This window comes from Nelumbo nucifera, chromosome 2 (assembly GCF_055504915.1).
Source record: "Nelumbo nucifera cultivar China Antique chromosome 2, China Antique-T2T, whole genome shotgun sequence".
Classification (NCBI taxonomy): domain Eukaryota; kingdom Viridiplantae; phylum Streptophyta; class Magnoliopsida; order Proteales; family Nelumbonaceae; genus Nelumbo; species Nelumbo nucifera.
In genome coordinates this window covers 29,729,397-29,744,690 of record NC_142650.1, presented here as the reverse complement: position 1 = coordinate 29,744,690, position 15,294 = coordinate 29,729,397, and the positions used below count along the sequence as shown (strand labels likewise).

Genomic DNA, 15,294 nt, shown 5'->3' with positions numbered 1-15,294 from the left:
CCCTCAAAATAACTTTTCACTTTTAATTAAAATAATTCCCCAAGTAAAATTAAAAAGAATAAAGTAATTTTACTCTATGAAAAAGTCAAATCTAATGAAGTCTAGAGGGTCATATTTGACATTTTGAATTATATTAAAAGATGCCCTAATAAGTTGTAAGGCTAATTTTGTAAGTTTGAAGTCTCATAGGTAGGATAAAGATAGAAGGGGGGTACTTGCACATTTTTGTGAAACTATAGGGAAAGGTTTTATTAAAGTAAAACCTTTATGGAAAGGTTTTATGATTGTCAAAAACTTCAGGGAGGTTTTCATATTTTACGATTCTCAGCCAAACAGATTTAAGAATAAGACCAACACACTGTTCAGTTCAGTATCGCACTAAAAAACAATTGACTGTACATCGGCTCACACTTGTCCTCTTCTCGACATTCTTGCTATGATACGCCTAAGGTGTAAGATTCTCTTATTGATTGCCGTCTGACAAGGAGGAGAAGAGACCAATTGGAAACTGAAGAAGAAGAGAGAGGAGGAAGAAGACTTTCTCTTCTCTGTAATGTTTATCTATATTTAACTTTAACCATTTTCCTCTCTCTGCTGTAAGTCGAAGGAAGAGAGAGAGAGAGAGAGAGAGAGAGAGAGATGGTTTGTGAGAATTTATTCACTTTGCTCATAATCTTCTCAGTAGCTCTGATCACATACAACGTGATCATATCTGCAAATGCTCCTCTCAAGCAAGACTTCCCTGGCCCTGGAAAGTCGTCGTCACTTCGTCTCTTCTCGGTGGACCCCATCATCAAGATGCCGGTCGATCGATTGAAAGCCAATTACAAGAAGAGGCTGTTTCACACGGCAGTCACGGCTTCGGATTCAGTGTACAACACATGGCAATGTAGGGTTATGTATTACTGGTTCAAGAAGTTCAAGGATGGACCCAATTCCGAAATGGGCGGGTTTACGAGGATTTTACATTCTGGAAAGCCTGATAGGTTCATGGATGAGATTCCCACTTTTGTTGCTCAGCCCCTCCCAGCTGGAATGGATCAGGTACTTTCATTGGGGTTTTCTTTTCAATCTTAAGGCGCGGTTTTTTCCTTATGAATTCATTGGTCTTCTCTGTTGATTACTGAATTTTGGGTATATTCTGTAGCTTTGAAGTGTTCTCTCTCTGTAGATATGGCTTTGTAGAAGAACTTAGGAATTACTCAGGATTTAGGTCCTCGGCTTTGTATGTTTTTTTTTTCTTTTTTTTTGTGGCGAATTATGGATATGTTCTTGGAAATTTGAAGTACTTCTTGCTCCATTTCATTCTTGTTTTAAAGGCGTTTGGAGTTCTTGTACTTTTTTTGTGGTAATGCCTTTTCCATTTGTTTAGACTTACGTTTTTATTTTTTTTTTGAAGCAGTTGTTAAGTTGTATTGGGTGTTCTGGTTAGTTATATCTTGTCTCTTATCCTCCACCTCCCTTCTGTTATTGTATTTGTTATTCTAAATTAGGATTAGGACTTTGATGCCTATCTCATTTTAATCAGTACTTCTTTAGGATATAAAGTAGGAGCCTTAAGGACTTGTGTTACCTCCTTATCAACCAGAACAGAAGACTAACTGATTGGAGTTATCTAACCACAAATAATTAACCAAGTAATAATATGGAAAATGTAAAGAAGAAGAAAAGCTTTGCTCATACCACTGCTTATCACAATTCGAAAGCAAGGAGTAGAACCTGTGTGTATGTATGTATATAATCCATGACTCTAGCATACATGTTAACTTCTATACATAACCCATGACCAGTTATGCTAGAGCCATGGTTCCAGTGTAAAATTGTAAGCCTCAGGACCCTCAAGAAATGATAAAATTTCTTTCAGTTAACTCTCTATTGCTTTAATATTACTTCAACCATATTGTTAACTGGATAACTCAGAGGAAAGAAATTTTACATTCTATTTGTTTGCTTAAAGAGCAGAGCACTACAATTAATGTGACATATTTCTATAGACTGGAACTTGTATACCTTAAAAGTGATATCGTATATAATAAGGTCAGGCTTGAGGGGTTCTATTATTTCTATACTCTACTTAAAACAGAAGTCTACTATTTTGGGGTTCTATTACAAACGATACCTTAAAGTGATGTCGTATATAATAAGGTCAGGCTTGAAGGGTTCTATTATTTCTATACTCTACTTAAAACAGAAGTCTACTATTTTGGGTTGTCTTCATTTTGCTATTCATTACATTTCTTGGTATCATTACTAATGCTAAATTATTTTCATTTTATATTATGCTCTTATTTATACTACTATTGCTGTCATTTGTTGTCCTTATCATTGTTGTTGTTGCTATAATGTCAGGGTTATATTGTTCTGAATAGACCTTGGGCATTTGTACAGTGGCTTCAGGAGGCAGACATAAAAGAAGAGTATGAAACATTAATTCCCCACTTTTAGTGAAAGACATGTACCAGACCATTTTCTGTTTTCTGTTAAATGGTGAATCGGTGACTTATCAAAATTCTGGATATATCTATTCATTCTTCTGCAGTTATATACTAATGGCAGAACCAGACCATATTATAGTCAAGCCAATACCAAACCTGTCAAGGGATGGGCTTGGAGCTGCATTTCCTTTCTTCTATATTGAGCCCAAAAAGTTTGAAACAATTCTCCGTAGGTTCTTCCCTGTGAACAAGGGGCCAATCACAAACATTGACCCCATAGGAAATTCTCCAGTCATTATTGATAAGGTATGTAATTCTTCTATGTGTCTCATTTACAAGAGAAGTTATGTTCTTTTAAGTTTTCATTCATCATTGTATCATATGGTATTAGGCATCTCTTAGGAAGATTGCTCCCATGTGGATGAATGTTTCTTTGGCAATGAAGAAAGATCCTGAAGCAGATAAAGCATTTGGATGGGTGCTTGAGATGTAAGGATTTTGTAGGAATCAAACCCAACATTGTGCTATTTCACTTTAATTGATTTATGTCCTCATATTTTATCATGAACATGAAGGTATGCTTATGCTGTTGCATCAGCTCTGCATGATGTTGGTAACATCTTGTACAAGGACTTCATGATTCAGGTATTATAAGTTTTTCCCCTCTGATTCTTCCATTATTCTCCCATTGTTCTTATAATTTAGAGCAAAATAAAGGAACACCATTCATGCATAGTTGTCAAGGCGACGCCTAGGCAACAAGGCGCTGTTTGAGGCTTGCCTCGCGTAATCACCAAGCAATTTTGTACTATGTATTATAAAATACTTTTTTATTCTTTATTTTTTGACATTATAATTATAAAATAGGCACTATTAAACTAAAATATTCATTTTGTGTGTTTATATACTAATTTCTTTTTATTATTTTCTTATTTGTTTGGGTTTAATCAATACAAACACTGCTAAATGCTGTATTGAACCCTCAAAGACTTTAAAACCTGAACCAATAAGGAAGAACTTATAATTTTGTCTAATCAACACATTTTTTACTACTACTTTTTTCTTCTTTTCCTATAACAAAAATAAGGGTTCAGCCCTTATATTTTTTGAATGTTCTTTTCCTTCTTTTTCTTCTTCTCATTAATATGTTGATTTTCTATACTTTAACATGAACTCTATACTTATGAAAATTATGAATAATTATTAAGAAAATATGGTTATGGTACCTAGGGAACTACCCTAGGATCTATGTTTTCTACATAAAAAACTCCATTGCCTAGGCGACTAGGCGCCCCCCTGTCGCCTAACCTCGTCTTGGTGTCTTGAAAACTATGCATTCATGTTATGATGATGATGATTCTGTAAAGCAACGAATCTATGAAACACTAATTTTTTCCTTGCATTTTAGTTGAAAAACAGCCCACTTGATGTATGGAACTGTTTGAGATTAGATGCAAACCAGAAAATGAACAAACAAGAGAGGAAGAGAAGAGAGAGCTGGCGGCAATGAGTGTTAGAGAGTAAGAGGTTCGAACATAACCTCCCTCTAACACTCTAAACATCTTATTAATAAGTTAATCTTTGACAAATTACAGAGAAGCCCTTGAGTGAGCAGGAAAATACAAAAAACAGAATATTACAGAGTATGGGCCCAGAATAAGGCCCACAACAGAGAGAAACATAACATAACATAAAATGACAGTCTATGGGCCATTCGGCCCATCTTCTCTACACTCCCCCTCAAGCTGAGCATAGATGTTAATCATGCCCAGCTTGCCAGTGTCATGTTGAAGCCTTGCCTTGGAAATGCCCTTGGTGAGAAAATCTGCCAATTGTCCTTCAGAAGTAATGAATGGAAGACACACTTCACTGAAGGAGACTCTTTCACGAATAAAGTGTCTATCAACCTCAATATGTTTGGTTCTATCATGTTGTACCGGGTTGTGAGCAATGTTGATGGCAGCCTGATTATCACAGTACAACATCATGGGTTTGTCATGATCTACCCCAAGTTCTTCCATTACGGACCTTAGCCACAACAATTCCGAGACTCCATGTGCCATGGCTCTATATTCTGCTTCTGCAGAGGATCGAGCCACAACTGTTTGTTTCTTACTCCTCCAAGAGACAACATTACCAGCCACCATACTGCAATACCCTGAAGTAGATCTTCTATCATCAATATTTCCAGCCCAATCAGCATCAGTATAGGCTTCAAGTTTCAGATGACCATGTTTGGCAAATAGAATTCCTTTTCCTGGAGAGCCTTTCAGATAGCACAAAATCCGTTCTGCTGCTGCCATATGGGTATCTCTAGGAGCATGCATGAACTGGCTAATGCAACTGACAGCATACGCAATATCTGGCCTAGTCATGCACAGGTACAAAAGCTTCCCAAGAAGTCTCTGAAAGACCCATTTGTCTTCCAACAAAGTTCCATCCGAAGCTGAAAGTTTGTGACTCATATCAATAGGAGTTGCAGCTGGTCTTGCACCCAATTTGCCAGTTTCAGACAACAAATCAAGGACATATTTCCTCTGGGAAATTAGAATCCCATCCCTGGATCTGGCAACTTCTATGCCAAGGAAATATCTCAACTCCCCCAGATCCTTAATCTCAAATTCTGTACGGAGGAAAGACTTAAGGCCCAGAATGCCTGAGGCATCATCACCAGTCACTATAATGTCATCAACATACACAATGAGATACACTGCTAGAGACCCACTTTTCTTCACAAAAAGAGTATGATCTGACTGTGTCTGAACATAGCCGAATTTAACAAGTGCAGCTCTAAATCTCTCAAACCAGGCTCTAGGAGATTGTTTGAGGCCATAAAGAGATTTTTTCAGTTTACATACCTTTCCTTGCATATCTTTCCCATACATTCCTGGAGGAAGACACATGTAGACCTCCTCATGTAAGTCACCATTCAAAAATGCATTCTTTACATCTAACTGATAGAGAGGCCAATCAAAGTGAGTTGCCAGAGATAAAAGAACCCTCACAGATGTCATCTTAGCAACAGGGGCAAAAGTCTCCAGATAGTCAATCCCATATGTCTGTGTGTAGCCCTTTGCAACAAGTCTGGCCTTGTACCTCTCAATAGTCCCATTTGCCCTGTATTTAATGGTAAAAACCCACTTGCATCCAACTGGATCCTTCCCTTCAGGCAAATCCACCACCTCCCAAGTACCATTTTCATGTAGAGCATCCATTTCAGCCTGCATGGCATCTCTCCATTCTGGAATCCCAAGAGCTTCTGATACAGACCTAGGAATGGGGTTAGAAGCAACTAAAGAGAGGTAGGCACAATATGAAGGGGAAAGTAGGTCGTAAGAAAGGTGTTTGGAAATGCAGTGTGCAGTACACTTCCGCTTTCCTTTCCTAACAGCAATGGGGACATCAAGATCTGGAAAGGAGGATTCCAAGGGAGCTGAAGCAATACCTGTTATCTCATCTGTGATTGGGAGGGTATGAGCCTCATCTGTTGTAAGGGAAACCACTTGCTCATTCCTGGATCTCTGCCTTTGATACACTTTGGGATTATGGGTAGGACGAGGAGGTAAAGAAATAGGAGCACTAGGACAAGAAGAATGAAGTGGCTGATCCTCCTTTGATTCATTTTGTGAGGATACAGATTTGTCAAGAGACTGAACTGGGACAGGAAGGGGAAGAGCAAAAACTTGTGACAGACTCTCCCCCTGTTGACAATGTCCTTCCTGAGATGAACCATAAAAAGGAGAAAGTTCATCAAAGGTAACATCCATAGAGACATGTTTGGTGCCAGTCTTTGGATCAAAACAACAATAACCCTTTTGTGTGGGGGAGTAACCAAGGAAGATGCATTTGTGGGCTTTTGGTTCAAACTTGTGTCTCTGCACACTTGGAATGTGAACATAACAGGTACAACCAAACACACGAAGAGGAATTGGGAAGAGATCCTTATCTGGATGAAGAAGACTGAAGGGGGATTTAAACCCTAAAACCCTAGATGGCATACGGTTTATGAGATAGGTAGCAGTAAGTACAGCATCACCCCAAAATCTTGTGGGAACATGTGAGGCAAATAAAGGGCTCCTTGCAACTTCAACAATATGTCTATTTTTCCTCTCAGCAACTCCATTTTGTTCAGGGGTTCTAACACAGGAGCTTTGGTGAATAACCCCCATGTCAGAGAGATACAAGGATAAGCTCTTCTCAAAATACTCTTTTGCATTGTCAGATCTGAAAACCTTAATTCTGGTACCAAATTGAGTTAAAACAAGCTCATGAAATTGCCTCACAAGTCTCGGGACTTCGTCTCGGGATTTCATTAAGTATATCCAAGTGAATCTAGAAAAGTCATCAATAAACAGGATAAAGTATTTGTAGCCCCCCATAGAGGGTAAGTGGTAAGGCCCCCACACATCAGAGTGTACAATATGAAAAAGAAAAGAGGATCTTTTATTGCTCACAGGGTAATTTTTTCTACAATGCTTTGACAACTGACATGACTCACAATTGAGACTAGACACACTGACTCCCTTAAACAGTTTGGGAAACAAATGACTTAAAGCAGAAAAAGGTAAATGACCCAACTGACAATGACTCAACATAATTTGACTGACAGACTCTGAAGAAGTAGAACCAAAAGCAACATTCTTGGGATGATCAAAGCATTGGCCAGGGGTGTCAAGCAAGTATATTCCATTCGCTTCATGGCCACTCCCAATCACCTTCCGAAACTTCAGGTCCTGAAACACACAGTGAGAAGGGAAAAAGGTTACACAACAATCCAATGACTTGGTCAAGCTACTTACAGATAACAAGTTGGTATTTAACTTAGGTACATGAAGAGTGGAAGATAAAAGTAAAGAGTCTGTAGGCTTGACAGTTCCCTTGCCAGAAATGGGGGCAAGAGAACCATCAGCTAAGGTGATTTTGTCACGACCAGGAAGCAAATCATATGACACAAACAAAGTGGAAAGGTTGGTCATGTGATCAGAAGCACCTGAGTCAATGATCCAAGGGGTCTTGGGATTACCTGAGGTAGATGCATGGTTAGCAGAAGCCCTTATACCTGAGTGAGCAAATGCAGTGGTGCCTGGACTTCCAGAAGGGTTGGATGATGAAGTTACACCTTCAAGCTGGCTGATCATCCTTCCAAACTTCTCATATTCAGCTTTCATGGCTGCCAATTGTGCACTTGCAGACTCAAACTCTGTATCTGTACTTGTGGCAGTATGTGCACTTCTTGTCTTTCTATTGTCATTCTTCTTCTAGAATCGGATAGGAACAAGACTGGGATGCAATTTCCAGCACTTGTTCTTAGTGTGTTTCGGCTTTTTGCAATATTCACACACCACCTCCTTCTTTCCTGTGCCACTGAGAGCTCCTGTAACCCCTTTGGGTTTGATTCCCATATTTGCAAAATGATCATTGATACTGACCCCTTGAACCTGCACTTTCCTCCTACTTTCTTCACTGCTGACCAAAGCATATGCTTGAGATAATGAAACATCTTCCTTGGACAAGATGTTTTGCTTTGTAATGTCATATTCAGAATTGAGCCTTGTCAAGAACTCAAAGACCCTATTCTTTTCAACCAATTTCCTATATGTTTCAGCATCCTTAGAGGTATCCCATGTCACGGCCTCTATCAAATCAATCTCTTGCCATATAGATTTTAGGGCTGAGAAGTATGCTGCAAGTGACTTCTCCCCCTGTCTTAGAATCTTCACATCACTTCTCAGTTTGTAAGCTCTGGCAACATTCAACTTCTGGGAGTAAGTTTCTGCAACACTATCCCAGATTTCTTTAGCCGAGTTCATCCACAAGTAATGTTGGCTAATCTGTGGCTGCATTGAGTTCACAAGCCACCCAATCACTGTGTAATTCTCCTGCACCCATTTCTCATAAGAGGGATCCTCCTCTGGGGGAGCTTTCTTGCTCCTAGAAATAAACCCCCACTTTCCTCTACTGCAAATATGAATTTTTACGGATTGTGACCAGGCCAAATAATTGGTTCCATCCAATTTAACTGTAGTTACAGCCAACAAGGAATCAGTTGTAGTTCCCAAATTATGTCCATATTCAGCAGTGCTCTTGTTCTCAATTTCTGAGAAGTCCATTATGTAACAACTTCAATTAGGGTTTCAGCAGGCCTTTAAAAGTAATCTGATTTCAAAGAACTCAGATTGAGTTGAAACAGAGCAAACACAACAACTCACAAACTCAGTTCAGAACTGACAGCCGTGAGAACCAAGTTCGGTGGCAGCACTTTCAAAGAGGAGAAACCCTGATTCAGCCTTCAAGGAACAATCAGTAGGCCTCCAAACAATATGTATTCTTGGTTCCCAACAATAATTTCCCAAGGAGAACAAAGAAAACAGTCCACAGTACCTAAGAGGACTTTTTACAAACACTATGTATGCAACAGTCAACACTTCACTGTTAACAAGCAGAAATCACTTCAAGAACACTTTGTCTAAGTCCAAGAAGCAGCTGAACTAAGTAGAGGCTTGTACCACTTAATTTAGATCAGTTTTTTTAGCAGTTTGGAAGCCCAATAACAGCCGAACCACACTTCCAGAATAACCCAGAAATCAGTCCAGCAACAGTGGGCCGAATGGAGGTGTTTTGAATGCTTTAACAGTCCTCCCAGATAACAAAAGAATAACTCAGCAAAGAACTGAGAAAAGACTTACAGCAAGAGAGTCTCTGGTTTCAACTATAAACCAGGCCGAACACTTGTTCTCTGAGATAATTTCGAAAGTCCTTTTCTCTGATTTCAAATCAGGCCAAACAACTTGCTCTCTGATTCTTCCTGGTCACCGAACCCTTCTCCAAGTGTATAGAAACTTGGGCACCCTCCAATGACCTCCAAGAACCAGGCGGATGACTGTAAACTTTCAGCCCTAGAACCTCCTCATGTAGTTGGCTGAACTAGAACCACATAAGGGACACGCCAAGCAATGACCCGCTCTGATACCAAGTTGAAAAACAGCCCACTTGATGTATGGAACTGTTTGAGATTAGATGCAAACCAGAAAATGAACAAACAAGAGAGGAAGAGAAGAGAGAGCTGGCGGCAATGAGTGTTAGAGAGTAAGAGGTTCGAACATAACCTCCCTCTAACACTCTAAACATCTTATTAATAAGTTAATCTTTGACAAATTACAGAGAAGCCCTTGAGTGAGCAGGAAAATACAAAAAACAGAATATTACAGAGTATGGGCCCAGAATAAGGCCCACAACAGAGAGAAACATAACATAACATAAAATGACAGTCTATGGGCCATTCGGCCCATCTTCTCTACAATTTTCAACAATCTTTATTTTACTGGAAACAGTAACTTCATTAATACAAAATTAAAATACAACTGTCAACCCCTAAAATAGGGTGTTGAGCCCCAACTAATCTTTATTACAAGACTGCCCAGAACATACTCTCCCTCACAGTCCCTTGCTTAGCCAACGTATCAGCTAAACCATTAGCTGATCTTCTTGTCCATTTGAAGCAAGCACCAACCTCCCTTGTTATATTGAGGATTTCCCTTATGGGTTGTGTATAAATCCAGGCTCCCAACTTGCCTGATTGCAATCAATCAATTAACAGCTTTTGGCAGTCTTTGACGGTCTTTATTTCCTTTGGGACCATCTAATAACAGCTTAAATGGCTAAACTGAGTACCCATTGCCAGGGATCAAAGTATCCGTATTGGATATTATATCAAACAACTTGGATAGGGATACACTTTGGAAACACATGGGTACAAACAAAAAATATGGAAACACTTGGATATGTTAGGAAAATACATTCAAATCATATAAATCTATACTACTACTAAAAATACGAATGAGAGTGAAACTTTTGTTTGACTAATTGTGAGGGTAGAAAATGTAATTTGAGCTACTACTTTTCAACTTATTTAATTCCCCCTCATTAAGTCTCATATTTAAGGTATTAATTCCCATCATCTTTCATTGAATCCTATTCTTGACTACAATGCCCTTGGGCCTTAACTTTCAATTTGGTCCCTTTCTAATTGTGAGGGCAAAAACTGTAATTTGAACTACTTCTTTTTGCCTCATTCAATTCCCTCTCATTAAGTCTTATATTTAAGGTATTAATTCCCATTCTCTCTCAATCCTATATTTAAGCTATTTTTTTCACTAATAAATTGTCATTTTTTCTTCAAATAAATCATGTAAATTAGATCCATATCCAAGACTTTTATCAATATAAAACCCATGTTTAAAACCAACCCAAAAAATGACACCATTTTTCCACCCTAGTAGTGGATAAGTAATTCAACCATCCAAGTCAAATGGGTTAACCCAATACCCATGATGTCATAGTTAAATAATAAAACTTTTAAAATTGAAATAAATGCAAAATAATTACAAAAAGAAATAAAATTGTAGAAAAATTGGGCCATCTCTAATATTTTATATTAATCATATTAGAGAACAATATGTATGATAAACAATAATTGTTTTTTTGGTATTCAACAATAATTATTTTTTTGGTGTTCAACAATAATTGTTTTTATTGATGTTCAAAATGAAATAGAAAATTTATATTGATAAAAAAAATGAAATAGAAAATTTAAAACCAGCCCAAAAATGAAATTGTTTTCCTATTTGGCGGTCAATTAATAGTTCAACCTTTTGGGTTAAATGGGTCAACCCTTGATGTCAGAATTAAATAATAAAAATTGAAAAAAGTAAAAAACACAAAAAAAAAATTACAGAAGCTCACTAATATTTTATATTAATCATATTAAATTGTTTTCCTATTTGGTAGAGGGTCAACAATTTATCCTTTTGGGTCAAATGTGTCAGCCCTTGATATCATGATTTAGGGGTGTTCACAAGAAGAACCAAACCAATAAAACCGACCAAACCGATCCAATCCAACCCGATCTGGTCAGTTTTTTTGAAACTTTTGGTTGGTCTCAGTTTATAAATATAAACAACCCAACACATTTATCAAAAAAAAAAAACCGAAACCAACCCGAACCAACCCAAACCAAACCGACTATGGCTAATAAAAGTCTAATACTTTTGGTTTTGGAATAGAAACAATAGGACTCTCCACTTTTAAGACTTTACACAATACTTTTTACAATTATAGACAGTTGGACTCCACTTTAGTCATTACTTTTTTTATATTAGTCTTGAAGTTGGAGAGAATCGGGCTCCCCTTCATTCATTACTTTTTTGTAATAGTCTTGAAGTTGAAGAGGCTTACACAAAAATGGTAACCATCTTTGGGTTTGGGGTTACTTACTCAGTAGCCTATATGACTTAGAAAAAGATGGTGTTTGACTCAAACATGCAATGAGCCAAATCATCCAATAAGAGCCATATACAAAATAGGTAAAAGAGATTGAAAATCAATAAATCACCCTTGATGACCAATTGACCATCCCCAAACTGACCCGACCAAACCAAAAAACCGATCCTTCATGTTGGGTTGGTTTTCCCTTATAACCGGTCAGTTTCGGGTTATTTGTTTATCAAAATGACCAGGTCGGTTTGGTTGAGCAAAAAACCTACAACCGACCCAACCCAACCCGTGAACACCCCTATCATGATTAAATAATAAAAAAATATAAAAAAGATTAAAAAACACAAAAATTACGAAAAATGCAAACTTTTTTAGAAAACATTTGGGGGCATCTCTAATGTCATATATATAAATCACATCAAACAAAAAGTAAAAAAATGTAGAAAAATTTGGGCACATCTCTAATATCTTATTAAGATAATATTTTATTAATCATATCAAAGAAAAAAAGTGAGATAAAAAAGAATTGTTTTTATTGATGATGGTAATTAAATACAAATTTCAAAATTAACACAAAAGGGAACTTATTTTCATGTTTGGTGGTAGGTCAATATGTTATTCCTTAGTGCCATAATTAAATAATAAATTTTGAAAAAAGTTGAAAACACAAAAAAGAATAAATTTTGTAGAAATCATCTAGACACATCTCCAATATCATATATTCATCATATTGAATAAAAATAGGTGTGATAAATTATAATTATTTTTATACATAGAAATATAAAAGTTGTTGAAAATTTTGGAAACATATTATTACTATCATCATCGTCGTATAAAGCGTGAGAAATTCGCGAGCACTTTTTTATCATTTGTGTTAGTATCATGATTCATGAGAGTTACAAAAAAAAAAAGAAAAAGAAAAAGAAAGGAAGATACCAACGTAAATGAGAAAAAAAAAGATATGTTGCTGAAAGCACGTATACACTTACTAGTACATTAATAACATTAAATCTAGAGCTGAAATATATACGAATGAGGTATAAACACATGAGAAATGCACACTTTAATAGGTTATATAAAAAAGAAACATTATGATCAACAATACCGGGACTCTAGAACATGTACACATCATACAATAATTGTCACTCTATTCCAGTTTTATAATTATAATTTTCAATTTTTATTACAATTTTTGGGAAAATTTATTTATTTAGTATTTTATATAAATAATAACACTATTTTTCAAATTATAATAAATATTGTTTTAATTTTTAACATATAAAAACTATGGAAATCATTCAAGGTAGATAAATTATATTGTTTTTTATAGTTTTCATTTTTTATTAAATTTTTGGAGAAAAATAAATCATAAATTATTTATTTCAGTTATAATTTTGACTCTATTTTAGTTTTTATGGTTATAGTTTACAATTTTTATTAAAGTTCAAAAACTATCCAAAAGTGGTCAATATACAAATCCATCAAACTAGGCATTGATACACTTTGGTATCAATATATATTGGACCATATCCATAGATACAGAACGATATAGTCCAATATGGAGGCATATCATGCAGATATGCATGACTTGTGGGATACATACCCAGTCATGGTGTCTCCTGTATTGATGACCATGGATAGTTGGGTACGGGGATATGATATACCCCGTATTGGGAGTATCATATCGATACTTTAATCCTTGTTCATTGCTTTGTCTTTTAATGGATAATAGTTGTATGATAACATATTCATGGGTATAACAATCAGCCCAACTTCAGTTTCAGTTATTAAGGAGCTAATAACTTAATAACTTATTCACTTCAAGACAAAGCAAAAGTCATTCAGATCAGTCACTTCAGCTGTTATCAAATGGTCCCTTAGGCTTGCTTCTGAATAGGCTAGTGGAGTGGGCCAAGGCTGAAATCTGTTCCTGACTTAAAGGACCATATTCAAAATGGTGCGAGTATAAATATCTTCACATGGATAAGAATTTACTTTGTAATCAATTTGTATCAGTGGCATGTAGAAATCCCTTGAGAATTCAATCCAAATCCAATTTACATGTTGAGAAGGACCAGATATGGGTCTTTGGACAAAACCTGAGTTGGTTCTAGATCCCGACCTGGTAAGTAGATACCATATTCAGATCTTTATTGAGGTCTATCTGGTTCTGCTCCTGATATGGCTGGTTTTATGCCCTAATTATGAAGTTTTAGAAAATAATTTGTGAATAGATAGCTGCAGTAGGTGCCCTGGATATTTTAGAGTTCATGATGACATCAAAGTTGCAATATCAAGATTGATAGCCTCATTAATTGCACATAAGGTACACCTTTATGAATGGTATGCTATTATCTTGCTTTCTTTTTGTTTCCAACTTTTCAATTGACCAGCATGTTTCTGTTTATTTATTTATTTTTTGTGGTATAAAAGCCTCCTTGGGACAAGGAAGTGGGCAACAAATTCATAATTCATTATACTTATGGATGTGATTTTGATATGAAGGTACATTATTAGCACCAAATTCTTTTAGTTTTCTGGCTCCTAATACATTTTTAGATTTACAGAACAAAGAAGCTTTCATACAATCACATCTCATGATGCCATCTTGTGGTTTTCAGGGTAAACCAATGTATGGAAAGTTTGGAGAATGGAGGTTTGACAAAAGATCATATGACCAAACGTGGCCTCCAAGGAATCTTCCATTGCCCCCAGCTGGTGTCCCAGAAAGTGTGGTATGTGTCATTTTTAATCGTATTTTTGGTTTTTTCTATATATCTGGAGTGGACGAAACAAAATAATATAAAATTGAGAAGTTTCTTTCTTTGTTTTTCCCCCATTCCATCTGGCATCCCTGAATTGTTCAGCTTGTTTTTGAAGTTTATATTTCCCTCTATAATTTTAGACTATGCAGTTATCATATTGCTACATTTCGATCAACTGTCCTTTGGTTACCCAAAAAAGTATCTTGTTTTCGTATATAACTAATTTCTTGGAAGTGTCTTGAGCAGCATGATCTTGGGTATGATGCATACCATCTTTCTATTTTCTTCCTCTTGATCTTTTTAAGAAATTAAAATCTGTGGCAGGTAACCTTGGTAAAAATGGTGAATGAAGCAACAGCAAACATTCCTAACTGGGGAATATAGGTAAAAATACTATTGACCTACTACTGGAGGATATAGATCAGCCCTGGCGGATGGTGGAAGTCCATATGCTCCAGAGTTGTAATGTGTAAGTTGTAATTTTATCATGTCTTTTCAGTGCTTCAACAACTACCTATATCCAGGTCACGAGAAGGATGGAAAATTCTGACATCTGATACCATCAATCATATTTGTATTTTTCTCTTCTTGACAGATTTGTTACTTTTCTATCCGGTATTTGAAGATGAGAAGGGAAAAGAGCTATGCTTGTGTATTTTTCATAAATGTTTTTGATTTTGGTGATCATATCATTTGCTAAATGCACGGTTGCTAATTTGGTTTCAGTGTGAGTCTTGGATCATTGGAGAAATGATCCTGCCAAGACATACTCACGCAAGAAACAAAAATGATGAGGTGATCTAGACCATTCCTTCTAATCA

At 36.5% G+C, this 15,294-nt stretch overlaps 1 protein-coding gene across 2 annotated transcripts; it reads left to right on the top strand.

The window, feature by feature from the left end:
- The first annotated feature begins 450 nt into the window (after positions 1–450).
- On the top strand, positions 451–15,139 carry LOC104588571 (hydroxyproline O-arabinosyltransferase 1-like). Of its 2 annotated transcripts, XM_010246558.3 has the most exons (8): positions 459–1,044; positions 2,350–2,417; positions 2,540–2,741; positions 2,827–2,924; positions 3,011–3,080; positions 14,142–14,213; positions 14,330–14,443; positions 14,798–15,139. In XM_010246558.3, the coding sequence occupies exons 1-8, from the start codon at positions 640–642 to the stop codon at positions 14,855–14,857; spliced, it is 1,089 nt and encodes a 362-aa protein (XP_010244860.1). In that variant the 5' UTR covers positions 459–639; the 3' UTR covers positions 14,858–15,139. The 2 variants fall into 2 exon arrangements, with proteins under 2 accessions (XP_010244861.1, XP_010244860.1); XM_010246559.3 differs by lacking the exon at positions 14,142–14,213 and having other exon boundaries at positions 451–1,044.
- Positions 15,140–15,294: the final 155 nt, after the last annotated feature.